This window comes from Mollisia scopiformis (genome assembly GCF_001500285.1).
Source record: "Mollisia scopiformis unplaced genomic scaffold LY89scaffold_35, whole genome shotgun sequence".
In the NCBI taxonomy this organism is placed as follows: domain Eukaryota; kingdom Fungi; phylum Ascomycota; class Leotiomycetes; order Helotiales; family Mollisiaceae; genus Mollisia; species Mollisia scopiformis.
In genome coordinates, this window is record NW_017263615.1 from 452,002 (window position 1) to 477,337 (window position 25,336).

General features: G+C 46.9%; 12 protein-coding genes across 12 annotated transcripts; 6 read left to right on the forward strand and 6 right to left on the reverse strand.

Moving 5' to 3' along the window:
- Positions 1 to 146: 146 nt before the first annotated feature.
- On the reverse strand, positions 147 to 588 carry LY89DRAFT_742617 (WSC-domain-containing protein; the record flags this gene model as incomplete). Its single annotated transcript, XM_018220845.1, has 3 exons — positions 147 to 289; positions 343 to 473; positions 521 to 588. The coding sequence occupies 3 exons, from the start codon at positions 586 to 588 to the stop codon at positions 147 to 149; spliced, it is 342 nt and encodes a 113-aa protein (XP_018062207.1).
- An 808-nt stretch (positions 589 to 1,396) lies between these two features.
- LY89DRAFT_691538 (WD40 repeat-like protein) lies at positions 1,397 to 3,302 on the reverse strand. Its single transcript, XM_018216350.1, has one exon. It carries the CDS (start codon positions 3,263 to 3,265, stop codon positions 1,823 to 1,825), a length of 1,443 nt encoding a protein of 480 aa, XP_018062208.1. The 5' UTR covers positions 3,266 to 3,302; the 3' UTR covers positions 1,397 to 1,822.
- Positions 3,303 to 5,619: 2,317 nt separating this feature from the next.
- LY89DRAFT_691539 (uncharacterized protein) lies at positions 5,620 to 6,829 on the reverse strand. Its single transcript, XM_018216351.1, has one exon. The coding sequence runs from the start codon at positions 6,488 to 6,490 to the stop codon at positions 5,807 to 5,809; it is 684 nt and encodes a 227-aa protein (XP_018062209.1). The 5' UTR covers positions 6,491 to 6,829; the 3' UTR covers positions 5,620 to 5,806.
- Positions 6,830 to 6,930: 101 nt separating this feature from the next.
- LY89DRAFT_353594 (putative RTA1 domain protein) lies at positions 6,931 to 8,295 on the forward strand. Its single transcript, XM_018206949.1, has one exon. The coding sequence runs from the start codon at positions 7,318 to 7,320 to the stop codon at positions 8,233 to 8,235; it is 918 nt and encodes a 305-aa protein (XP_018062210.1). The 5' UTR covers positions 6,931 to 7,317; the 3' UTR covers positions 8,236 to 8,295.
- Positions 8,296 to 9,662: 1,367 nt separating this feature from the next.
- On the forward strand, positions 9,663 to 10,469 carry LY89DRAFT_600960 (uncharacterized protein; the record flags this gene model as incomplete). Its single annotated transcript, XM_018210174.1, has 1 exon — positions 9,663 to 10,469. The coding sequence occupies one exon, from the start codon at positions 9,663 to 9,665 to the stop codon at positions 10,467 to 10,469; it is 807 nt and encodes a 268-aa protein (XP_018062211.1).
- A 626-nt stretch (positions 10,470 to 11,095) lies between these two features.
- On the reverse strand, positions 11,096 to 11,960 carry LY89DRAFT_742623 (uncharacterized protein; the record flags this gene model as incomplete). The annotated part of the gene is made up of 5 exons (XM_018220846.1): positions 11,096 to 11,245; positions 11,325 to 11,347; positions 11,400 to 11,552; positions 11,604 to 11,802; positions 11,859 to 11,960. The coding sequence occupies 5 exons, from the start codon at positions 11,958 to 11,960 to the stop codon at positions 11,096 to 11,098; spliced, it is 627 nt and encodes a 208-aa protein (XP_018062212.1).
- A 38-nt stretch (positions 11,961 to 11,998) lies between these two features.
- Positions 11,999 to 13,142, forward strand: LY89DRAFT_353588 (uncharacterized protein). Its single transcript, XM_018206948.1, has one exon. It carries the CDS (start codon positions 12,382 to 12,384, stop codon positions 12,910 to 12,912), a length of 531 nt encoding a protein of 176 aa, XP_018062213.1. The 5' UTR covers positions 11,999 to 12,381; the 3' UTR covers positions 12,913 to 13,142.
- Positions 13,143 to 13,349: 207 nt separating this feature from the next.
- Positions 13,350 to 14,467, reverse strand: LY89DRAFT_725586 (uncharacterized protein). The gene is made up of 3 exons (XM_018218988.1): positions 14,006 to 14,467; positions 13,869 to 13,954; positions 13,350 to 13,819 (listed from the first exon to the last, which is right to left on the reverse strand). The coding sequence occupies exons 1-3, from the start codon at positions 14,382 to 14,384 to the stop codon at positions 13,505 to 13,507; spliced, it is 780 nt and encodes a 259-aa protein (XP_018062214.1). The 5' UTR covers positions 14,385 to 14,467; the 3' UTR covers positions 13,350 to 13,504.
- An 801-nt stretch (positions 14,468 to 15,268) lies between these two features.
- On the reverse strand, positions 15,269 to 15,633 carry LY89DRAFT_742626 (uncharacterized protein; the record flags this gene model as incomplete). The annotated part of the gene is made up of 3 exons (XM_018220847.1): positions 15,269 to 15,295; positions 15,348 to 15,377; positions 15,442 to 15,633. The coding sequence occupies 3 exons, from the start codon at positions 15,631 to 15,633 to the stop codon at positions 15,269 to 15,271; spliced, it is 249 nt and encodes an 82-aa protein (XP_018062215.1).
- Positions 15,634 to 16,534: 901 nt separating this feature from the next.
- On the forward strand, positions 16,535 to 17,457 carry LY89DRAFT_691542 (uncharacterized protein). Its single transcript, XM_018216352.1, has 2 exons — positions 16,535 to 17,021; positions 17,085 to 17,457. The coding sequence occupies exons 1-2, from the start codon at positions 16,962 to 16,964 to the stop codon at positions 17,241 to 17,243; spliced, it is 219 nt and encodes a 72-aa protein (XP_018062216.1). The 5' UTR covers positions 16,535 to 16,961; the 3' UTR covers positions 17,244 to 17,457.
- Positions 17,458 to 18,034: 577 nt separating this feature from the next.
- LY89DRAFT_789522 (uncharacterized protein) lies at positions 18,035 to 21,564 on the forward strand (the record flags this gene model as incomplete). The annotated part of the gene is made up of 3 exons (XM_018223264.1): positions 18,035 to 20,322; positions 20,370 to 20,837; positions 20,885 to 21,564. The coding sequence occupies exons 1-3, from the start codon at positions 18,099 to 18,101 to the stop codon at positions 21,562 to 21,564; spliced, it is 3,372 nt and encodes a 1,123-aa protein (XP_018062217.1). The 5' UTR covers positions 18,035 to 18,098.
- Positions 21,565 to 22,373: 809 nt separating this feature from the next.
- LY89DRAFT_660131 (hexose transporter-like protein) lies at positions 22,374 to 24,792 on the forward strand. Its single transcript, XM_018212540.1, has 5 exons — positions 22,374 to 23,060; positions 23,112 to 23,324; positions 23,379 to 23,640; positions 23,698 to 24,290; positions 24,345 to 24,792. Exons 1-5 carry the CDS (start codon positions 22,865 to 22,867, stop codon positions 24,695 to 24,697), a joined length of 1,617 nt encoding a protein of 538 aa, XP_018062218.1. The 5' UTR covers positions 22,374 to 22,864; the 3' UTR covers positions 24,698 to 24,792.
- Positions 24,793 to 25,336: the final 544 nt, after the last annotated feature.

The window sequence follows — 25,336 nt, forward strand, 5'->3', positions numbered from 1 at the left end:
ATATGACACTGCAAGCAACACGCAAACTCCGTTTAAGAAATCTCTGAATACCAATTGTATTTGACAAGGAGCAAAAGCACGAAAGGAACCTCGCATCCACTTCTAGCTTGTTTCTTCCAACAACAGGTGAACACTATTGCTGTCCATTAATGAATATAAAGATTCAATGCCCACGGTCCACCACAGACTTCATTCTTATTCCCAGCACAAGCCAACGTACACCCAACCCAAGAAGGATCCTGAAAGATCGCTCCAGTCGAGAGCTGAGACCCACAAAAGCACTGATTCGCTGACGAAAGACGTCAGTTTAAGCGCGTTTCAAAGGATTCAGGAGGATCTCACCATCTTCAGTCCCAAAAATAGGGTAGTCGTTGCAGAAGCTGGCACATAGTTCCGTCGTCATATCGCCGGATGTTAGCGAATTTGCTTGCAGGGCACGGTTTGCGTTGTCAGTCCAGCAGCCGATTCCGGTGCTGTTTGATATTAGCCTTTAGACACAGTTTCAGAGAAGGGGACTTACATGGCTACTGCTGATTCGATCGTGACGGCGAGAGTCGCGAGTTGAAAGATTTGGTTTCCGGAGAACATTTTGAGATTTCCAAATGGATTCAACTTCTGTGAACTCTGATTGAATGCTTTGTTAGAGAAAAACTTGAGGACTTCCTTGTCATTTTATACTCTCCTGGTCTGAGTTCAAAGCTCTTGTTCATCACCGAATATCGTAACTCAGATCCTTCCTCTCTTTATCTGTGAGTAACGTTGTATTCTGAGTTATCTTTTTTTTTTGGTGCGAATGCCTTCCTTCTTTCCAAATGTAGGTTACGCGCACACAGAGTCAAAAGGATTACAGCATATGATGTACGGGACTAGGTAGGATAAGTAGGACAGCGTTAACTAAAGAGCGCCCCTCAAACACAGAACTAGTGTATGCAATTAAATTGATCCTTCCCGCCAATAGTGCAAACAGTCTCCACAGTTGGAAGTATAGGGTGTATGACCCATGCATCCTAACCTTTCACACTCGTGGAATCTGAACAAGCGTGTTGATGGAGACCAATTCAAGGGATGCAATGGTAGAATCTTACGCTGCCAGTGGAAAGAGCAGAATTGATCGTGGAAGAAGGGCCGAGCAGATACATGTGTGACAAAAGGAATCAAAAAGGCTTGTGGTACGGTGCATCCGTGACAGAACGGGACATTCTACCATTGATAAGCCATCAATGTTGGGTTTTGGGAACCCCTGGTCTTTGTCCTATTACCGTACCGTAAGCCCTAGAGTTGCAAAGTAAACCTATGGAGAATCAGGCCGTGTTGTTTAGCACCGAAAAAGGATCCCACAAAGCGGAATATGCGATTGATAAGCTGGCCTAAAGTGTCTCCCCAAGTTTTGGAATCCGTCCACCCTGCTCTTAGAACACACTCTCGCCCTGAGTAGCCTTTCCCATCTATCCCCGGGTACTTTGCGATGGTCGATTTTTTTACTTGGGCATCACATAAATACATATGTAAACGTCGACAAGCAGCGTACAGTCAATCGCATGAAAAGTCATAAATGGAAAGAGGCAGATGGAAGAAAAACAGTCAACTCCGCATTAGATTTTGCCTTGGAACCTTCCACTGTGATAAATCAATAGCATATGGAAAAGATCCAGTTCCGAGGAGCGAAGCAATGAAACTCTCATCTAATAGTAGTCGTTGGTTATTCAAGAAAACTTGAGATCATTTCACCACTCTGATTCGATTTTGCAGTCGCGCAACCATAAGCCGAAGAGAGTCTAGGAAAGTTGTTGGCGTCGAAAGCACTCGACAATAATGGGTATCATCATTCGCTGTCGGACTCATTACTCTCTTCTCCATCCTCACCTTGCTCCAACCCCTCGAGGTCTCCAATATCATCATCCTCTGCTCCTTCTATCTTCGGTAGCATCACGAATGCTTTGAGGCACGTGATCCGATTACCAGTCTCGCATGTCCCAAGCAGCTTCCCAATTTGCTTGACCTTTTCGTCATGCGATGCCAAGTCTTTGGAAGCAGATATCCTCCACAATCGGAGAGCACCATCGCTACCTGCGGCAACCACAATGAAATCTTTCGTGGAACCTTCTTCTATTGTCAAAACAGAGAAGTCCTTGATTCTCCCAGATAGTCCAATATCCTTCCCGCCAAGCTGTGCAATCAATTTCGCAGATGGTAGAGGCGTGTCTTTTCCTTCCACTTCCTTTCCCTCAACCAAATCCTTCTGCTTGGTGGAATAGAATAGAATTCGGCCGTCTTCCGTCGATAGAGCCATAAGCTGCACGTCGTCCTCTTCTTCAACCTGAACATAACATAACTCCTGTATCTTTGTCCTCGGCTCTGGAACAACTTTGCATTTCGGCTTGCTGTCCATACCAAACACCAAGACACCTCTCTCAAAGCCAACGCAGAATTCATCCCCAGTGTCCGTCGAGCCCCAAGCCACTTTCCTTCCTTCGCCACTACTGTGTCGGTCTTCACCAACCTCTGTTAATATACCACGGTCGAAGTTCAGCACACCAGCCTTCTTCCCAGTAACCAGATTCCATAATCTCATAGATTTCTCTCCCTTCCCAACCGATATCATGAGCTTCATGCTGGGATGCACAGCGAAATCATTGACTCCATTTGGTGCGGTTCCCATTGGTGCAGTATCTCCACTTGGTCTGCCAACTGGTTTCGGATTTGGAGCTTTTATAGTTGACAGCAGACTCCAATCCCTAGTCCGCGTAACCGCGATTGTGTTGTCTTCTGCTGAGCTCAGAAGCTTGCTTCTGTTTGGAAAATATAATGCGGTGACAGAGCTTGCATGATGAAGCAGCGACCCAAGCTCTCGATTCTGTGGGTTCTCGACCACGGCTTTCGATGTGAGAGACGGTATTACAGGGACGGTGATCTTCGAGGGCGCATTTGCGGAGAGGTGGTAGAGGTTTATTCGCTCGTCAGTGCTTCCGCTTGCGAGAATGACCTTCTGTGTCTGTTTTGGTGCAGGCGCAGAAGCTGGAGAGATTGCTAAGCATCGTATCGCGGAGGCATGTGCGTTGAATAGGAATGTATCTGCGAATTGGACCTCGTCCTTTGAGGATATGGTCGCTGTAATGCCGTGAAGGACTCGATCGTAGGACCCCGCTACAATCTGGATTGTGATGGGGCCATTTGATGTCGACGTTGCTGCTTTCACTTTCTTTGCCGGTATAGGAGCATTCGTAAATACGGGCTCGCCATTGGTATTACGCTTTCTTTTGGCCATGTTGCATTTGTGGATAGGATCGATTCTTACACAGATGTTGACCAGAAAAAATGTTGATGCAGATAATTTTTGCAGGGATTATTTAGCGTCGCTGCAGGTCACGTGGAGCGCGTACTGTTTTGGTCACTTCTGCGCGAAGCTCTCCCTCCAATTGTAATTGAAGTCGCACTCAATCAATACTCAATCATTCAAAAACAAAGGTAGGACGCAGATATTATTTTCTTGAGCTCCAAACTCTCAAAAACGCGATCAGAAAGATCCCGACTGGCGCATCCCTGCTAAAGCTTTCGACCGTGCGCGTCTCGTCGCGTCTTCCAGGACAAGTCTGCGACGTACCATTAAGCAATCGAGCTTAAATTTTCTTCAAGTTGCGCTTTTGGATACCAGATATCTTGCTATTTTCCATTGATCACACAGAAAGATTGTAGCACTTGCAAACCATGGCGAAGAAGCCCAAAAAGGTAGCCTATGTTGTCTTCCGCGGCAGAAAGACCGGCATCTTTCCTTCATGGGCCGAATGCGAAGCTCAAGTAAAGGGATTCTCAAAAGCTAGCTTCCAAGGATACGAGACACAACATGAGGCTGAGTCCGCATGGAAAAATTGGACTTCTGTTGTACAAACGGAGGTACCTTCGGAAACAGCCGGAAGAAAGGGAAGACATCTCCAAGTGGTAGGGCTTAACAAGCCTCAGGGTAGGTCCTAATTGTTATTGTGCTCACAAAGCCTACCATGCTCACAGAACCCAGGAAAGCCTCGAGACGACAGCCCCAAGAGACCTTCAGCAGTCATTGATCTCACACTCTCCGACGACGATGAATCTAACACAAAACGACCTACAAAGAGAGTACGCTCCAGTCCAACTTCAATCGACACAGACGAAATTGTGCTCCACGATGCGGATCCCATCATCCTCACACCTGAACAGCAAGCTGTTGTCAACATGGCATTGAGAGGCGAAAATATATTTTTGACTGGTGCCGCTGGAAGTGGTAAAACAGTTACTTTGAAGGAGATTCTCAAACGATTTGACACAAATCGAGTCAAATATCAAGTTGTTGCGCCAACTGGAATTGCGGCACTTCCTCTTGGTGGGAAAACGACGTATTCTTTTATGGGATGGAAACCCGACTCTTTAAGCAAGCCTATCTTCGAATTGCAAGGAAACATCAAGAAGTATGTGTACGACGCCATCAAATCGTCAGACAGGCCGTTACAAGTCCTGATAGTCGATGAGATCTCTATGGTCGAGAATCAATTCTTAGAACGGATGAACCTCGTTTTGCAGGCGATCACAAAGAAAGCAGCTCCGTTTGGTGGCCTTCGAGTAATATTTCTTGGCGACTTCCATCAACTTCCTCCGGTGAAACCATTTCAGTTCTGCCTTCGCTGTGGCAGGTTCATGTCGAAGCCTCCCATCTCTACCTGCGACATATGCACGAGCGAGGACGACGAATACACGTTCACAGACTCAGACAAATGGGCTTTCAAAGCACCTGTTTGGAGCAAGCTTGGTCTGAGGTTGGTAAAACTTGAGCAAATACATCGACAGAAGGATGGCCGTTTTCAAAACATCTTGAATAAGATTCGAGATGGGATCTCGCTTGATGACGACGAATGGAATGACCTCGAAAAAGATAAGGTTCTGCCTGCCGGTATCAGAGCCGTGAGACTTATGTCGTTGAGAAGACATGTCGATGAGGTCAACTCAAGGGAATTAGGTCTCATAAAGTCCCCAGCCAGAGTATGGACCTGTTTTGATTCTTACCGTTGGCTGAACAGTGAGCGGATTTCAGCTCATCTACCATGGGAAACCGAACAGCCTTTGAAACAGAATAGGCTTTCAGACACGCTAGTCCTGAAAGTCGGTGCAAAGATTGTCCTTTTGAGCAACCTGGGTGACGGACTAGTCAATGGGTCTCAAGGGGAGGTCATTGGCTTCGAGCCTCACAAACTGGAATCAGCCAAGGAGAAGAAGGCGAATAGGCGATCAATCTTCGACCAAGAACAGTTCTCGTACTTCCAAGAGCAAAACGTGAAGCCACCAGAAGAGGTCCTGCTCGAGCCTGTCGTACGCTTTGCGAACGGAACCACGAGGGCTATCACTGCAATCACCTCAACGAGCATGTATGGCACCAATGAAGCTCGATACCTTGCATCTCGGACTCAGGTGCCATTAGCTCTAGCTTGGGCTCTGTCGATCCACAAAAGTCAGGGCATGACATTGGACTTCGTTGAAGTCTCTTCCAAAGATATATTTGAACGCGGTCAGTTGTATGTGGCGCTTTCAAGAGGCACTTCACTTGAAGGACTTATCGTCACTAGAACCTCACGAGAACAACTAGAAGTAGATCCAGACGTGGTGGAGTTCTACAAGAATCACAAATGGGAGAATCTAACACTACCGGCTCCGACAAAATACATAACGCCTGCGATTGGAAGAGAGACCATTTATCTTGATTGAGAGCAACTTTTTTCAATGCAACGCCTGTCTGACACTCCTCACCCAGCCGAATCCATCGCAAAAGCACCACTTCGTCCATCTAAAACTCCAGGTCCAGAAACTCCGGATCCTTCGCTGCCTCCAGAATCGCATAATACATGTCCATTTGAGAAGAGCCATATACAGCTTCATCGAAGTAATTCGGCTCCTCTTGATAGCATCTCGAACATCCATATATCATCATAAACGCATTTCTCATTTCAATGAGTATGAGTTGCACATATTTCGAAAGGCAGATCTCGGGTTTCGGGAAATATTCTTGCGACCAAAGTGTTATGGTGGCATAACCATGTTCGACCGTGGTATTCGAAGGATGTTGGAAATTGCAGGCGGATTTGAATACAAAAGTCGCACGCCCGGTGAGCAACTTTTGGAATATCAGCACGTTGATGAGATATGCGTAGACCAGCGCCTGGTCATCAAGTTCGAGATCAGGGTTCCTGAGTCTCAGGCACTCCCCTTTCAACGAGTGGTAGTCGTTCAAGACTGAGCGTTGTTCCCAGGTCAAAGCGCTGCTTCGGTTTTGCAAGATGGCCATTAGCTCTCCTGCTAGATCGCGTGGATCGTGTTGTGACTCCACCAGCGGATGTTTCAGGTCAACCGGAAGATGATTATGTGGATTTTGAGGAGGAGTAGGAGGAGGAGGAGGAGGAGCAGAACCGTCGCGCCCCTCTTCGGAAACCAGTAACAAGTGATCTTTCTCGGTCTCGATCTGGGACACCATTTGGTAGATGCAGATCAGGTCGGGTTGCCGGATTTCGTTCCAGGTTCAGGTCCTTTCTAGGTATTCTCGTCAACTCCGTCTACGTTGGTAACGTGAACCAGTCATCCTTTCCATCTTCTGTGATTCACATCGTCATTCAAACCTCATTCACCTATATATTTTCAAGAACGAATCTCGCTTCATTCTCCACTGAATGATTTCGACGACACGGAGGGAGAATCTTTGCAATGAGTTGCGAGCAGTATTCTCAATTCGGTGAGAACATTTGTCAATGGCTTCGTCTACGTCTCTGCCAAGTCGAGAACTTCAGACAAGTCAAACAAATGAAATTCGATGTCGCGTCGCTTACAGAACACACCTCGCTTCGAGCCTATGAATCTGGACCCGGAATTGCTTCCCGAAAATGACTCCACAACCGTCGCTAATGTTCGGCCGTTTGTCTATCCGAATTACGACGTATGTATGCGCCTGTGAGTGGCTGCCACAGTGGACCCTATCCCCGGATTGGAAGCTACTTGAATATTTTCACACGTGGAAATGTGCTGCCGCTGTCTTATCGGAATAGTGGCGTCAAGTAGCACTTGTCATTGATTAAGTGTCCACGATGTTTATTCTTCGTTCCCCTCTTTATCTTCTTCGTTGTCCATTTTCGCACAGGATTTATTCTCAAGGTCTACAGTACTTGTGAACTTACTCATGGCGACCTTGATCCTACAGACTTAGAACACGACGCGCCGAACCGCAATCCCTTTCATTGTCTCAGACAAACAGAACTGCGTGATCCGGATCAAGGCTTGCGCCATAATCTTCAACATCCCACCTTCACGATGACCAAATCCCACTACGACCTCTGCACCTCGGTGACCCCAGAGTGCCCCGTCAACGAAACCCTCTATGGCTACTACCCTAATTTGGGTGCGAATGCCTTCTTCGCAGCTCTCTTCGCCTTCCTCCTCATCGCGCAACTCATAATCGGAACATGGACGAAAACATGGACCTTCATGCTAGCCGTTGGCCTCGGTGTATTTGGAGAAATGGCAGGGTATATAGGACGATTGATCATGCACCAGAATCCATGGTCGAACGCTGGGTTCGAGGCGCAGATCTGTTGTTTGGTTCTCGCGCCTAGTTTTCTGGCTGCGGGTATCTATTTGACGTTGAAGCATATGGTGATCTATTGTGGCCCGGAATACAGTCATTTGAAAGCGAAGTGGTATCCGTGGATCTTCATCGGAAGCGACCTTGGAAGCATCATCGTGCAGGCCATTGGAGGTGGTGTTGCTGCCAGCGCGAAGAATAGCACGAACAAGAGCCTCTTATCGGCGGGCGATGCATTGATCATTGCAGGAATTGCTCTGCAAAGCGTCACCATGTCTGTCTGCGGACTTCTAGTCCTAGATTTCTTCCTCGCAAGAAGGAAGGCGAGAACAGAGCACAAAGCCGAATTGGAAGGAACGGCGAGTCTGGATGCTACGACGCTGCCGAATGATGTGCATACAAAGAGTCCCTTGAGATTCAGGATCTTTTGTTGCGCGATTGGGTTCGCGTTCTTTACGATTCTTGTTAGGTGTATATACCGCATTCCTGAGATGGCGGGAGGATGGGGCAACCCGAGGATGAGGGACGAGCCGGTGTTTTTGGGGTTGGATGGCGCGATGGTTGCGATGGCTTCCATTGCGTTTACGGTTGCACATCCGGGGTTTATGTTCCCGCCGATGAGGAAGGGGAGGAGGAACCCGGCTTAGTTGTGGACTTTCGTAGTTGGTTTAGTGGAATATATGTGATGCTCTATGTTTGACTATGATCACGATGCTGGTGAATTGGGTAGTGCCCAAGTCAAACGCTCCTTCAATTCTTGCAACTACTTCGATTGAATCAGCAGGAACGAGTTCCAGTATATGCTACCCAGAGTATCGAAGCTCGATCAGCAAACATCCGCTTCGTAGTGCTCTGTAGGATCAGATCAATGCCATGCTACCACAAGATCAGGAGGATACAGGTATTTGTCTCTTCCAACAACAGCCCAAACAGACTCAGCTTCTTGCATCATCAGCGTCACAATGAATACATGACACGTCGAAGAACATCAGAAGATAATGAGCAGACAAGAAAGGGTGGATTGATAGTGGCATGTGTGGCTCCGATCACATGATGTCTCTGTCCAAAAAGGGAAATTTTGACAAGCCACTTGTCAGCAAGAACATCTTCTCAGCTCGTAAACTTTCTCCAGGCTGATCAGACACGACAATTTGGTTTTGTTTTAAAAAACTTCTTGAACTTGATGAGCAACGGCATAATTTGGCCGTATCTACAATTCTTTGCAGGATACGGGATTGAGTAAGAATTAAAATCTGCTACATCCGCGCCGTACCTCGACCATCCAATTAGAGCTGGACAGCTGCGTATATCGGTGCCTCAGGTCTCGATGGTACCCTCCTTTGTCAAACACGAGATCACGGAACAGAGGAGTAAAAATAAGCATACCGCGTGGCGCCATGGGCCCCAAGAAGTTGAAACTTGGGAAATCGCCCCGTACATTTGTACCCTATGAGAAATGCTCCAATCTGATCATGACCTTTGCGGAAAGCTGACAAGAATTCTTGTCGGTGTTTAGATGCCATGCCAAGGTTCCCCAACACGAGTTTTGCTATTCGATGGGACCTCGTGTTCTGCTTTCAGGGGTTCGCAGGACTGGGCTGGTTGGCGGGCAGAGATGGCTGTTGAGAAGTTTCGACGCAGGTTCCCGTATGATGGTCAGATCAGCCCAGCATTTTGATGGCGTATATCTGCACGCTTATTCTACTTGTGTTACACTGTCTTTGTTTGCAAAGCCTTTGCACCTTGCTAAATATCAATGTTGACGATACCTGTCAGGCGGTAGCCAGCCACCATGTTACTCGCAAATCGACCTACGTCGTTCAAATTCTTTTCTTTAGCCACGCTTATTGGTTTGTTTTTTGTTCTCTGCTTCAATTGGTATATCTGGGGTTTAGGTAGCGAAGGGAGATATTTCGATCCGTTTGCGGACTCGAAAGATGGTTCAGGATCCAGTCTTGCTGCTGCTGTGTCGGCAGAGGTTTTGAAAGCAGAGACTACTGTCACTGTTGAGCGTCAAGTACTAGTTACTCCGACTCCAGTCACAGTCACAGTCACGGTTACCGTGCCCGAGACAATGATACAAACACCGACCGCTATTCCCGAGAAAATGTGGTACAAACTTGGACCTAAAGGTCTCAGCGACGACGCAACTAGATGGATTGATTCTTGCTTGACGAAGAACCCTACCTACCGTCACGAGTTTCTCACAGATGCCTCTGGAGACTACTATGTACAAGAATACTACGCAAACAGACCCGACATTGTCGACACTTACCTTCAGCTTCCCATCCCGATCCTGAAAGCCGACCTCCTTCGATACTTGATTCTGTATGCTGAAGGAGGAATATGGAGCGACCTCGACGTCTCCTGCGAGGACGAGCCGATACACAATTGGATTCCAGAGCAATACAAAGCAGAAGCGGGGCTTGTTGTAGGATTAGAGTTCGACTGGGCCTGGGAAGATGACGATTTTCTACATTCTCAATTCGCATCCTGGACCATCATGGCGAAACCTGGTTCACCACACATGATGATGGTAATCAACGACATTCTGGAAGGGATGAAGACAAAGGCCGAAGAGAACAACGTTCCGATTTCTGGGTTGACTACGAAAATGGTGGGTGAGGTGGTCGATGCTACTGGACCGAAGAGGATGACGAGGTCTATCATGAAGAGTATGGAGTTAGTACTTAGGGAGACGTTGGATGATAGGAATATTTCGGGTCTGCATGAACCGAAGTTGATTGGAGATGTGTTGATATTGCCGGGGAATGCGTTTGCGGCGAGTCAGAGTGGGTATCCTGATGATCAAGGGCCCAAGCTCGTTACCCACCATTATGCTGGTACTTGGAAGAATGACCATGGAGGAGAGATGGGGTGACGAGAGCTGTTGGCAATGGTTATAGGATTATTCAGTAAGGGAGGCCATTCAACGACTACGTCGGCCCGCGGGGCTGAAAAGAAAGGAACTGAGCAGCCAAAGCACAAGAGCCTTCAGGCAGCTCAACGGCACCGCTTCCATCGAGAAAGCAGAATCACATTGATAAGTTGAGACCGCCCACATAACAGAAGCCGTTCCATTCATCGTACGACATCACGGAAGAGCAAGTGCCATCGCGCATGGGAATGGGGACATTACCTTCCGAGGATGGTACCAAAGTCGCCGAAAAGATACGGACGTCCGTCACGGTCAAAATGATCATGCATTTGCGGAATAAGAATACATCCTCCCCAGCAGCCTTTACTTAGGAATAGTGTCTATCTTGGGTATCGAATATTTGTTTTGCTCCACCAGACCAGCAGTGTGGCAGAAGTCTGCGCCTCCGCTCATTTCCACCAACAACTTTCACCTTCCATCATTTTCAAACTTCTTTCATGGCCCATTCATAACAACACTCGCAATGCAACAAGTTGTTGTTCCCTTCTCTCGATCAATACTCACACTAGGTGTTGAGAAGGTCCATGCAGACTGATGTGTATTTTCATTCGGTGGCCTTCACACTTCCATTAGCTCATATCATTCTTTTTCGGGAAACGGGAAACGAACTTCAAGCACCAGTCTGTTTCTATGGTTTGAGATTCGATGATAAGGTTCTGGAATGATACTGTGCCGTAGTTCCATGTTCCGTTGTTGTGGATTTCTACGTCTACCAATGCCTACCGATCCTTGCTGTCAGCTTTCGTTCTTTCTTTGTTTCAATCTTTACTGTTTCGAATCAATCATCGGGCAGCGTACCATTGTGTATTCATTATGTGTTCCTAATTTATTCTCATTAGCTACCACGTCCGCATGAGCGAAGGGGGTACCCACCGTATTGTGAAGGATCAAAAGTAAAGGATCCTTGGAAGGGAGGGAAGCCAGCTGCTGTCCCGATAGAGCCTCGAGTGATGATTGTGCTATCTGTCCAGATTCCTGAAGTGGTGTTTTTGGTGAATATGCTGGTAACCAAATCTCCGGTAAAAACTGCAACACACATCAATCAGTCCTGTTACTGAAGTTTCTTCAAGTACTCACCATCTTGCTCATCCTGCAAATGTGTATCAGGCGAGCAACAAAATTCAGGCCAGAAACTCCAGTTCCCGGTCATGTCGGCGATCACATTTTGTAACACTGCGTCTGTGGGACTAGGTTGGAGGCCAGGCCATATGCTGGAGTGATTGATGATTCCAGGAATTGTCGGTGGCGACGAAGGTACGATGAGTGTTGCTTCGTACTGTCAAGGAGTAAGTTTCTTTGATCGTCTGGAAGTTCAGTGGGGAGAGGATTTACACGAAGTATTGGGCTAGGTGAGACCCAAAAAATACCAAATCCTACTGTTCGAGTCGCCAGGCAGACTGGTAAGATTGTTTTCCAAAGGAAGGATTTCCTCATTTTCTTGCACCCCTTTATTTGTGGGTTAATGATAATTCGTCGAGATGAAGATATCAAGAACCGGGAATAAAGAGGTTCTCATAACTCAACAATAGGTTGTTTTCAGCAAAAGATATTCTTTGTCAAAAATCGCTGCCTTGACTCAAGACTGTTAGTGAATAATGAATTGTTTGCTCATCACGGCGCAGAATATGCGAATCGTCCAGTGAATGAGGAGCTTCTTGCGTTTGCTTACTCGATGTCTGCCTTTTTGCTTACCTAGTATATTATTTAGTGGAGGATTCAGTCATTGTTGGGACTGAGCCACAACAACTCCAACAGCGTTTCAAAAAATAATTCAGGCAACCACGTTCAAGACTTCAAATACTTCATCGAGGACCCTCTGCGATTCAGAAATTTGAGACTAGGGGGGAAATACAGGATGTTCTTTCGCAGCGAACTATTCACGCTCACACTCTTTCTCCTGAGCCACATATTCACAACCGCCTCAGACTTGAACAATATGGGCACCATCGCAGACGTACCAACAGTCTCTGCACTTCTAAGCTCCGCCACGACCCGATCAACGAATCATCTTCGTCGCGCGACTCCTTCCTTCGAGCCTTTCCTTTGGAAATCATCACCAAACAGAATTGCCTTGACTCTCGCACCATTAAATTCATCTACGCCAATGAGTCAAAATCCTGGTCCAACATGGGATCCAATTCCCAATTCCGTCTTGCAAAGTCGAGGCGTCTGTCCGGTCGGTGACTCGACGGCGCCGACTGGTACAGCTTTCCCGCCAGCTATTGTGACTGGAATTCAGTCTAGCGATGGGACAAAGAACGAGGCTAGCAGTAAGGTTGCTGCGACGGTGGCAGCTGGTATGGTTGTTGCTTGGTTTGCGGTGAGGGTTTTGTTGAATGGGATTGTGGATGTTCCGGTTGTGCATCTTGAAGGGCTGGAGCTCTGAGTATTCGAACTGTGGGCGAGATGACTTGAAATGCTAGGTGTAAGATGCATGGAGTTAGGATTGAATTGAAAATCTGGGAAATGGGAAGAGGGAAACGTGTTGGAGGATTGTACTATGTATTGTACCAATAGTGACGTTGAGATTGACGTTGAGCTTATGGTTGACCTGAAAGTTATTGACAGGCTCGATTGACTTTTGAGTTTTATTTGAAGGAACTTGTCTCTATCAAAGTCCTTAATGTCGATTGAGTGGAGATAGAAGGAACATCAATCACCAAACAGATGCCAGACATTCGATCAGGATCGTGAGGAGAGCGCGCTCAGCGCAAAATGCGCAAAATGTGCAGACTTAAAGATTGAGGTGCTGTTTGAGTTTTAAAACTTTATCCTTGTAGGAAGAACATGATCCAACATCTGTAGCACTTCTTTACTCCAAAGCCTTTCAAGTCAAGATAGCGTTCACATAGCAGACTTAATGCCAAGGTCCCCCTTTTGATAAGCGAGATCAATGCCACGACGCTGTTTCCATACAGATCAAGTCTCTCGCTTCCAATGCTCCACCACTCCAGACCATCGCCTCAGCCTCCCATGGTTCAATGGTGGAACTTTCCATCCCCAAAGCTCTTCTCAAGCCTATATACAGCATATTCACTCTTTGTCGCATTCGAAAAGATCCTCTTCGCCCGTTCCGTCCCAATCGTTTTCATCGCCGCTTCATTATCAAGTTCTTCTATCGAGAACTCGTGAACTGCATGGAACATAGGTGGTTCGGTCTTTTCTATCGCAGTATCATTTGGTCTTGATGGTAGGCCTTTGATTGCTCTTGCTTCCGCGTTGGTACGGTGATTGAGTAACTTGTATCGTGTAGTGCGGAGATAGCCTGGGAGCTGGGAGAGAAGCTCGAGATGCTGATTATGGTGAGTAATTACACGAAGAGTAAGGATGAAAAGGACTGACTTCCTTGTCGTACCAGTCGTGAAATTCTTGTTCCGAAACTTCTGGTCCCATATCAAATCCACCAGTCACAATCGTTTTCGTTTTGCCTAGAGTTCAAATTTAGCATTACTCGACTGCTTTGCAGTCAAACTCCTTACCTAAAGTTGCTTCACTTCCATTCGGTTCATACTTCTGTATCAATTGATAGAATCTATAATCCAAATCCGCACAGTCATGCGAGCTCCCACCCAGAACTCCACTATCATCCGGGAGCTTTTCACTCTTAACGCTCACTTTCCGAAGCTCTCCACCATCCGCCATATCTTGGAGCGGGCATGTTGCAAGGTATGGTCGCTCAGCATTGGGATCTAGATTCCGGAATCGAAGAAGGGAGGCAATGGGCGTTACAGAGAGGACTTCGGGAATATGTTCATTGTCGTACCAGTTGAGGTAGGTCTGCTCGGAGAGGTGGTCTGGATGGGTTATTTTTGAGGTTACCCAGAGGATTCCAGGGTCTGTGAAGAGAGGGAGTGACATTGTGGATTGGTGGCGAGAAAGCTTTCAAGGTTGGAAGCAGTTCTTATATTGAAGCTCCCGCTGTCCTTTCTATTTCTTGTTACAGTTTCTTTACTAGTGATATGAAGAAACATGATTTGGAATGAATCTCACTGCACAGCTCAGTGAACATGTGGGGCCGATGATTGCCCCACCAGGGGCATACAAAATTTACCCCGCACTCGAGATATGCTGACCCCAAATCAATTTTACAGGGTTTGAGATTGATCGAAGCCTAAAATAACCACAATGGTGCTTCAGCTTCCGTTTTTCTGGGCCCTGAAATGCAGAAGATGAAGATATACTTGTTTTCAACCTCGACTAAGCAGTGAAGCGTCATACCCTTTTCGCAATGAGCGCACGATTAGTTCAACGATAAAAGTTGTTTTGAACTCAGACACGATACATAGAGACTCTTCAACCAAACCTGTGGATCTTTCTCTGATAGTAGACGGTGTAGATTTCTCTGATCCATTCAAGTCAATGAGACATTCGGTCAATTCAGGTAGCGAAGCGCACATCAGCCAGAAATTCAAGAAGAGACAAAACAACCCAGGGAAAGAACATATGTCATGCTAGCATGAGTACTTGAATTGAAGTGAACAGTCAACCCAGATAGAAAACTGGAAACAGCTTTCCAAACAACAATCCCTCTTACAGCGCTGGTATATGCCCCATTTTGATACCCAGCCTGAACTCCAGCACATCAGCTCACAGATACCATCTTACAATTCGTCAACTCGGTTCAACCTTGAATATTGCAAGGAACCTCCAGAAATATCGTTACAACACGGAGCAGAACCCTTTCAGCTCCTCGGTCTTCATATCCTACAATAGATGACAAATTCTGCACAACGGTAACCCCTTCAATTGCAATATTTGAGAAAGCAAACCTATCAATTGACGTTAGCTGATAAGTCAAAGGCAGAAAGTCATGTCCCTTACAGCATAACAAGTCGGAGCCCCAGTACATCTCTATTTGCGAGGTAGAGGTCAGCTATTGATCCAACGTGCTGGCAGGATGGTCATGGTTGCTTACCATATAGCATTTGCGGAAGTTAATGTCGCAAGCCCGCTCGGTTTGTTCTACCCCGGCTTGCTGTAACACTGCGTTTGCTAAGTCGATCGTACTCTGCATCGCGGCAGTCAAAGCGACATCTGCTGTGTCATCGACAGGAATGGCATGAGCCAAGGCGAGAAAGAGCGCGGTGACGAGGATGGTCAAGCGCATGGTGAAGTTTGTTCCAAAGACTTGAGATGGAATAGAGTTTCGACACTTGATATCAAGGAGGATTTTCGATGGAGACCAGCGAAAAGTTGGAGGTTCATATCCTATCTTGAGATATAAAAGGGGGGCCGTATGCTCAAATCTTGCAAACGGAGGCCTAGAACCGATCGGATTTGGCTCTCACATTGTACAATTCGGAAGCTGGGGCCGCAAAATATGCTTGATTGCGCCGCCGAAGAGGGGGGTGCATATGGATTGTGGACGAATGATGTATGATGGTGTGCTAGAGAAAGTGAGCCGTGTTCAAGCTATGCAGGAGTGAGCTGTAACGAGGCTATGCTTCTGACGAGCTGAACGCCAGGAGAAAAGCAGGTCCATGCCGACGTACCTTGACGTGAAATTCGATCGTGCATTCAAAGATTTTCATTAAGATCTCGTGGGAAATGTCCAACATTACCAATGCTCCTTCCCGAGAAACTCGAGGACGTCCCCGTTCGACTAAGTTTTCAAGACCAATTTGGGGCACAGAAGGGGCATTTCGGCCAGGTTACGAGTCCGTTAATTTGCGCATCTTATGCAACTCCCTCATTGGGATGAAGACACGAGCCACAGCATAAATTACTTTCCGATCTCCCCGTCACCTTGTTTGGCCATTCGTTGGAAGAATAGGATTATATCCTGGCAATCGTGATAGAAAGCTTTCCGCAGTATGTTCGTCCGTGCGGTGGATAAATAAATTAATTACATCTGCAGTATGTTCACCTGTTCTGTGCACAAATCAACTTGAGTTATTCTTGCATGTGTTTTGCTGAGCAGAAATAGACCTCGACGTTTCGTTAGCTTACACAGGCACAGTCAATATCTCACGTTGCTGAGGTGAAAGCTCGGTATGATTAAGTCTCTGTGGTTCAGACTTGTATACATAAGCTGGAGGTGGCCACGTTCTTCAATCTGGGGTGTATATTGTGGCGCATGAATCCCCTGCAAAATAGAATCGAGCCACGTGTCGTCAACGGGCCGAATTTGGCGAAGTTAAGCGTGAGATTTCGGATTCACAACTTTATAGAAGATAAAGGTTCGTGGATGTTTTCTATCAGAGCCTCAAAGGTGTATAAATCTTTGCTTTCGAAGTTTCGAGTCAGCTCTGTCACGAAAAACCATTTCGCCATGAGTCCTACACTGGATCGTGAATGTTTTCACGACTCTGCCCAGGAGGTAAAAAATCCATAAAATGGACCAGAAATACACGGAACGAGTATTCTTGATGCTTTCAAAGCTAAGCCGCTTTTTTTGAAACTACCACAGCCCAAAGAAACGTTTCATCGTCAATCATGCGCGAAGCTACGCCCTTGAGAAAGAACGTCAAGATTGAAAGCTGGACTTGTCATCTCGTGAGTTCCCGTGCCAAGCCTCACGGCGAGGCATTTCTGTAGGCTGACCCGACCGCGCTCTAGTGCCTAACCAGTGACAATAAATCTGACAAGCGTTGCGAATTCAAAATCAAAGGCACAGACACCACATGTGGTCATACGAGATGCGATTTCTGTTCTGGGAAAGAGACGATCTCAGGACAAGAAATGTTGGACAAAGTCTTGGGGTGCACTCCTAGTTGACTGTATTTCGGAGTCTTATCAAGCACATCTCAAAACCAACCAGCTCATCAGGTGCAGAAGCATTACACGCCAGGCTCCTTTCCAGTCTTTCGGGTCGTACTGTATCTGAAGGTAATTGTGTAGTTTGTATTCATGCCTGGTCAAATGGTATCCTCCGTTAGGCAGTGACTTTTATCAACCTCTTCGTGATCCGTGACTTGCCTTTTGACGATCACAAGGGACAAACGATTTCGATAATCAATCATGAAGAATAAAGTCCTACTTCTTCTTACTCAATATAATTTATTTTCCCTTCCTAGTAGGCTCTATCCATCCAGGCGTAAGAGTTAGAATTACAATCACGTGCTCTCCTCTCTTTGCCTCCTTGCGACTGTTGAATGTCGCACTTTACTTTGATAACCTACTGGGCTTCAGATAGTGCGGTGTTACTTTCAAGTTTACAATTGTAATACAGTTAAGTTTAAATTGTGAAACTACATCACGCTGCCGACAAATCTTCAAGGCACCAAAATATGTTTATTTTTAAACCTGAACGTTGTACGCGGTCAATTTTGCTGAGGTGTCTTTAAGACTGTGATATCCCAGAGCACACCGGCCTTGAGGCCTTCGAAGCAATAGCTGATATCGCTCAAGCTTCCCATCCGAAAATTGTATCTTATGGAAATCTTATAAAGTTAGGAGGCGTCTTTATTCCTGATTGAGGGGCTTCGGTAGACGCCTTCCTGCGAGTGCGCGCGCCAACGCGAGCTGAGCCTCCGAGAGACTCGCGATTCGTCAAATAATGAATGAATCACAGAACCAACAATCCAACATTCACAGTGCCGCTCGGTACTTGCTGCTCTTGCGGCACAGTCCATGAGTGGCTATTTTGAGCCTCATTTCTTCCGTAAGTCACACAAGAATCTCACTTTCATCTCCATCGATTGTCCCAGAACCGATGAACCCTCAGTTACAGTCACCATCTTCTCTGCTGCCAACGGCGTAAGGGCCATGAACATTCCACGCCGACCAGTGCCTACGACTCCCAGGGCTGGGAGCGACCGACGGACCGCCTTTCCCTCGAATGGCACGACAATCTTGACCGAGTTCGAGGAACCTGAGAATGAGCCCTTCATCCACTCTCACGATGCGGAAAGTCGCAATTTGGATCCCGCAAACCTCGAACATGTGACCGAATCAAATCTGAAGCCGCATGGTAGAATCAGTATTCGCACTCCAACAAGCTACCAGAGCCTCTCGCTGCCATCCATCAAAGACTATCCTCTCAGCGACCATTACAGTTGGCGACCAACTACCTTGGGAGGGATCTACCTTTTCTTACTTGGCTTCATCTCGACAGCTCTCGCCATAGTCGTTATCCTTTTGACCTGGTTATCCTGGTCGCGCAGCGGACTAGGTGACGACAACGGCACTTCCATACTTCTTTTTGGCTGGAGGTTCACACCAACACTTGTGGCTGTCCTCATTGTCATCTTAGAGTCTCTCTTGATCGAAGATGTGCGCCGTACGGAGGTATTTTCCAGGTTGTCGAGTCCTTCTCCGGAAAATGCAGCAACTACTGTGTTATTAGGCTCTCGTTCCTGGTGGCATGATCCGATGGATGCCTTGAGCCGCAGGAAAAACGGCGGTCGCTGGAGTCAGACATTGTTCTATGCAGCCTTCATGAACATCATTGGGTCCTTTGTTCTGTCTCCACTGTCAGCAGCGTTTTTCTCGTCCGAACTGACCCTTATGTCACAAAGCATCGAGTTCGCGACCTTCAAATCGATACAAAATTCTACTTTCAGTATCAGCCCAGATGATGAGACATACTTTAGAAGTGTGTCAGCATTGGTCTTGAATCTGAGTACCTCGGTCTGGCTGACAGACAACTATGCCATCACTCCGTTTTGGCCGACGACGTTGAACGAAGTGCCGCTAGGAGCTACAGTGCCTGAAGCATCTCAGAACTGGACTGCAGAAGTGCCAGTTCTCCAAGCTCAACTGAGTTGCATGCCAATGACGCTCTCCAACCTAGGTCTAACGTCCTTCCAGCTCTCATCCTCCGACGGTTGCCAGGTCGGAATTGAAGTGGCTGTCGGGCCACCACCAGTTTCGAGCGCACTTGAAAGTGCTCCTGATAACGAAGAGGAGGTAGCAACCTATTATCCAATTATGGAAGAAGGTGCTTGGTGGGTCAATACCGGCATATCGACGTCAAACTTCTCTACGATCACAGAATCAATCACAAATAATCAAACATCTTTGGTCAATGTAACACAAAACTGCCAAGGCCGTTATATTCTAGATATCAACACGCCTTTTAATGCCACCTTCAGCAACGAATTCAACGATACAGGAATTGTCAGTAACACATCAACGTTCCAACTCCGGAGCTATCTATGTAGCACAAGTTATGTCTCAGCAGATCTCAACGTCGATCTTTCCATCTCGGCTCCCAATACTTCAGTTGCCTTTAGTGAGGAAATGTTCAACAAAAGCACGAACGCCATTCCTTCGACGAATTTTGATTCTGGGATGTTCAACGACGCTTTCTTCAACAATTATTGGATGAACAAGCTCAATGTCAGTCAAGAAGGGGGATCTTATGTGGGACCTGCGCTCCCACTCGCTGCTAAGTATGGCTACAATGTGACAGCTATGCTTGCCGACCCTGATCTCATCTCAACCGCACAACAGGTACTGCAGCGTTTCTTTGGGGAATCAGTGCTTGCTGCCTTTGGTGAAGCCACGCCTTTGATCTCACCTCCCCTAGCAGGGTCCATGACAATCCAAAAGCAAAGGATTGTGGCAAGTTCCGGGATTGGTATCACTTTGGCCAGCATACTCTTCCTGACCACAGTCATGACTTTTCTGGTCTTCTTCCATTCAAGAGCTTCACGCCGGAATTTGAACTTAGATCGAGATCCTGCACCAGCAGTAGCAATAGCCTCATTACTGAAATCCGAGAAAACGTCCTCTCTGTTCCAAGGTCTTGACGTGTTGCCTGACCCACTGATCAAGAAAAGGCTAGAGACTTTGACCTTTGCTTTAGATCGAGGGGGCCTAATCATTCAGAATGAGAACCTCGAGAAAATTGGTTTGTTTGTCAGATTCCAACCCAGACCGTTGACTGACGCCTTTTAGCTTCGAAGAAAGATCCACCACCACCCACTAAGACCTACTCAAAGGATTGGCGTCCATTTGTCCTCCAAGGCTGGGGCGGCTTGGCACTTCTTCTGGTACTGGCATTTCTGATCACAGCCATCAGTGTTCTCTTCGCCAAGTCTTGGAGCCCTGGACTATATGAAGCAGGTCTAGTATACTCACACGAAGTAAGGTTCAAGAACAACTATGTTGCTTCTTTGGCTCCATATTCCGTTGTTCCCACTCTTGTTGCTATCTGCATCAAATCTTGGTGGAAAGCGCTCGAAAGTGTCTTTAAGCGCGTGCAACCGTATGTGAGCATGGCAAAGCACCCCGTTACCATGTCCACGGGAGCGACATTGTCCTACAACACCCTTCCACCTGTTTGGTCAGTATGGAAAGCGGCACGCAATCGACATTGGCTACTCGCTTTGGTGTGTGTGGGTGCCGCACTCTTAGATATATGTCGTCAAAATGATTAAGAACAGGTCGTGGCAACTGCTTACTACGAATAGTCACAGTAACTATGTCTGCATTGTGGGAGCGAAATATTGGTAGTCGACGAAGCAGTGTTCAGCTCACTCGAACATTGATGCTGCGCGATGTCCCTGAACTATTCAATGTCCCCGTTCCCGCAGATCCCGATTCTGGAGACACTGAAACTGCGACGATATTGTCACAATTATATGGAGACAGCCAGCAGTATCTTAGTTGGATGTATGGGGCGGTGAATCAGCTGTCTTATGCGGGAGCAAATCTAGCCTGGACAGAGTCAGATTGGAGCTTCTCGCCTATAAACATTACCGCAGCGACGACATTTGTAATTTGTTTAGCTATTCTCGCTTGCTTAGCAGTAATTACAGTGATCATCTTTTTGGTCGATCATGATTACTTCAGAAGGTTGCCCAGGGATGTCGATTCACTGGCCTCGGTTCTGGCGTTGGTATACGACAGTCCGAAATTACGGGAACTCTTGGAGCAGAATCAGTTATTAGGAGGCCCCAAGAAAGCCGCGTCTGGATACACAGATCTCAATAATGAGGATACGAAAGCTTTTATAGGACACTTCACAGGAAGTCATGGGGATATTCGGTGGGGAATTGAAGTTATAGACTCGGAAAATGGGGATAAGAAGACCAGGCACAACTCTGATGATGGTTATGAAATGGAAGGGTTGAGAAGAAGGAAAAGATAAACATATACTATCTTTATTGGTGCAGGATACTGATGAGTCTAAAGTTTGGAAGGAAATGTAAAGGATGAAACTCAAACGACAGAAGACCTGCGCTAATGTCTAAGCGAGAAGTAGTTCAGGGGGAATTCCGATCACTTGTTTCCAGCATGGAAAAGAACGCCGTCTAGAGAACCACCTCCCGACTTATCCTTGCCTGTCAAGTATTTTCGGCTTGTACGAAAGGCCTTCCATCCAACAGAATGTGGAGCAGCTACTCCTTCATCCACGCCCTGCGTCTTCCATTCTTGAGCACTTGCTGATCAAATCCCAAGTAATCTTGTCAGGAAGGTGCCACCAGCTTTTCAGTCTCCGATTTTCGTGTCTCGTGAATCTCGTATATTTAATGAACCAATGTTGGTATTGTGAAATTAAACTCGTGATGCCTAGGTTTTTGACCAGTAGACGTTTGATCTCCAAATCATTTTCTTGCATCTCATGCTTCTTCAGGAGGCAGTTGCAATTACACTTTTAATTAAGTCCCGGAATTGCAACCGTGTTGGATATCGTTAGCAAGTAACACCTGATGCAACACTTTCCTTCTTTCAATTTGTGAAGTATACACCAGTTCGGCGGAGAGGATGTCTCAACCACGAATCATCGTGTGGTTGTCTCGATGTTTCTGGACGTGTTTGTCATGGATTATTACTGCTTCGAGCTTGTCCGGGAATGTAACCATGTTGGGTTTCCTTGGCAATCCGCCGCCCAGGGAATCCCGCACCTGACGCATCTTTATTTTCTCACCACCTCGGCCCTCGTCTTCGGCGATACTCGTCGGAAAACGGACCCATCACGATCTCCAAATCCCTTGTGTCTGGACAGCATCAGCACGCCCAGCTCACGATTGGTGCTGTCGCGTAGTCATGAGGTCGGGCTTCGGCCGCGGACGACCCAAGAAATGGTAGCAATTCATTACGAGGCGTCCCAGCCGCTTGGACCAGAGATTGCACCAACCCTCGTGTGGCCGTTCTGGGGTGCTTGGCACCGTTCCCCGCTTCAACACCAAGGCACTAGGATTGGGGATTTGTTCAGGCTGATTGTTTGGAGTAATAGCCGGTGCGCCCCCCTTTGTTCGCTTGTCAAGCGAGTGCGCCGCAGGAGGATGGCCGAGCCTTTGCGGTGAAGGGTGCGTAGGATGGGGTTTTAAGATGGGCTTCTTTTCTTCTTTGCGTCTTCGATAAAGGCGACTGAATCGGCAAGGAAAGTTGATTCACTTCTTTTATTGTGACTTTGGACCAAGTTTTTTCGGTCAGAGAATTGCAAAATGGGTGGCGCAAATGGTCTTTCTGATCCCATCCTCACTCGCATTGTCGAGGAGGATAAGGTAAAATGGTTCAGAAAGCCGAACCTTCGATTGATGTATGTCTGTTTGTTCCTCTGCTGCATGGGAGTAGAGATGACATCTGGCTTCGATTCGACGCTTATCGGAACTTTACAATTCTCTCCACCTTGGGAAGCTTGTATGTTGCACTAAAATCTCCTTAGTGAAGGCACTTTCTGACCATTACTAGATTTTGGAACCAAGAATCCTAAGGATCCAAAAGCAAAAAAGGCTCTGACGGGAGGGATGCTGGGATTTGTTTCGTCTTGCTATCAGCTCGGCTCGATTATTGGAGTACCAATTGCTCCTTGGTTCAATCAGCGCTTTGGTCGACGCTGGTCCGTGATGATGGGGTCTGTACTAATGGTCATCGGAGCTCTCCTTCAAGGTTTTGCCCAAGATCGTTAGTGAACCCTCTCACTTTTTACCCAAAGTGCCAATGCTAATTCTCTTCCAGTCGGAATGTACATTTTCAGTCGAATGGTTCTTGGCTTTGGAATCGTCTTCGCCATTATTTCGGGATCATCTTTGATTGGTGAGCTGGGACATCCAAAGGATCGTGCGACTTTGACTTCAATGTTCAATGCGTCGTATTTCATCGGCCAGATTACTGCTTCTGCTATCGCTCTCGGGACGGTCAATATTCCGAATGACTGGAGTTGGAGAATCCCATCGCTGCTCCAGATGTGCCCCTCACTTCTTCAAATTGTGTTCATCTTGTGAGTTCATTACTCAACTATGTCTACAAAGTGATCAAGCACTGACAACTATTGTAGCATGCTTCCAGAGTCCCCCAGATGGCTCATCAGCAGAGACAGAAGCGAAGAAGCCTTTGCAATTCTCGTCAAATACCATGCTGAAGGCGACGTCGATTCTGTTCTCGTCAAAGCAGAAATGGCACAAATCTCATCGACCATCAAAATCGAGATGGACAATGCCAAACAGTCTTGGTGGGATATGGTGCGAACCTCCGGCATGCGTCGTCGTGTTCTCATCGCCAGCTTCCTCGGTCTCTTCACCCAAATGTCTGGCAACACCTTGCTGTCTTACTACCAGAACCTGCTCTATATAATGATGGGATACACCTCCTCTTACGCTAAGACGAGAATTAACCTCGCCAACGCATGCTGGAGTCTCATCACCGCCACCATTGCCGCATTTGTGGTTGCTAGGTTTAAGAGAAGGTTCATGTTCTTGCTTTCATCCGGAAGCATGCTCCTGGTTTTCATCTCAATGACCATTTCATTTGAAAAGTTAAGAGAAGCAAAGAATCATAATACGACCAATTCGGCTGCTGGTGTGGCTGCTTTGTTTTTCTACTTCGCCTACTCTCCTTGTTACAATATTGGGAACAATGCACTCACTTATAGTAAGGACTTTCATTCCTCCCTTTCTTCTCTTCCTTAGATCTGACAAATATTAGCTTACCTCATCGAACTCTTCCCCTATTCTCAACGTACCCGGGGTATCGGCATCGAGCAAATCTTCGGCAAGATCGGTGGATTCTTCTCCAATAACGTGAACCCCGTCGCATTGGATGCCATCGACTGGAAATTCCTTGCTATCTACTGTGGTTGGATAGCGTTTGAATTCATATTCATTTATTTCATGTATCCTGAGACGGCTGGTAGAACGCTGGAGGAATTGGCGTTCTTGTTTGAGGATAAGGAGCTGGCTGATCAGGCGGTTGTTGCGGTGGAGAAACAGATCCATCATGAGGATATGGAGAAGACTGCTGTGGCGCATGTGGAGGAGAGTGGGGTTATTGGGGTTTGAGGTGACAAGGGATTGGAGGAACGTTGGAGAATTTGAGCTTGAGCAGAGTTCTGATTGTCATCACAGAATAGTGCATCAATTACAGAGTGCAAATTTAACAACTTGGAAAGTTTTAATAGTGATGTGAGCCTGTGAAGTCCTGGAAAGTTAATGGTGCGCCCCTGTAGATTTAGTGACTTGCAGCTCCACCCCGCCCATCTGAAGTTTGGCGCCTAGTGCACTGATTGGAGTCACTCCATAAATTTCGACTGGTTTAAAACATTTGAATTGCAAAAGCCGCAAGCAGCTCGATGGTTGGCCCTGAGAAGCACATCATGAGCGGACTAACGCATTCAAATTGAATAATAAACAAAACACTTTGCGATGTAGTAGCAGACAGTTTGGGAACGGGAAGGACCGAGAACCTGAGAGGGCGGAGAAACGCGCTAAGGTTAGCGGGCACTAAATCTCCTCCCTCGAAGCTTCCTCTCTATCTCTTTCACTCTTCGATCCTCGGATCCTACCTCTCATAACGTTAATATGTCGATGTAATTGATGCAACACTCTAGAAGGATTCTTCCGTCATCTTTGCCACACCTTTTCATCAAGCTGCAGCCCTCTCCGTCGACAGATGATCAGGATCGACAGCATAACGGGAGC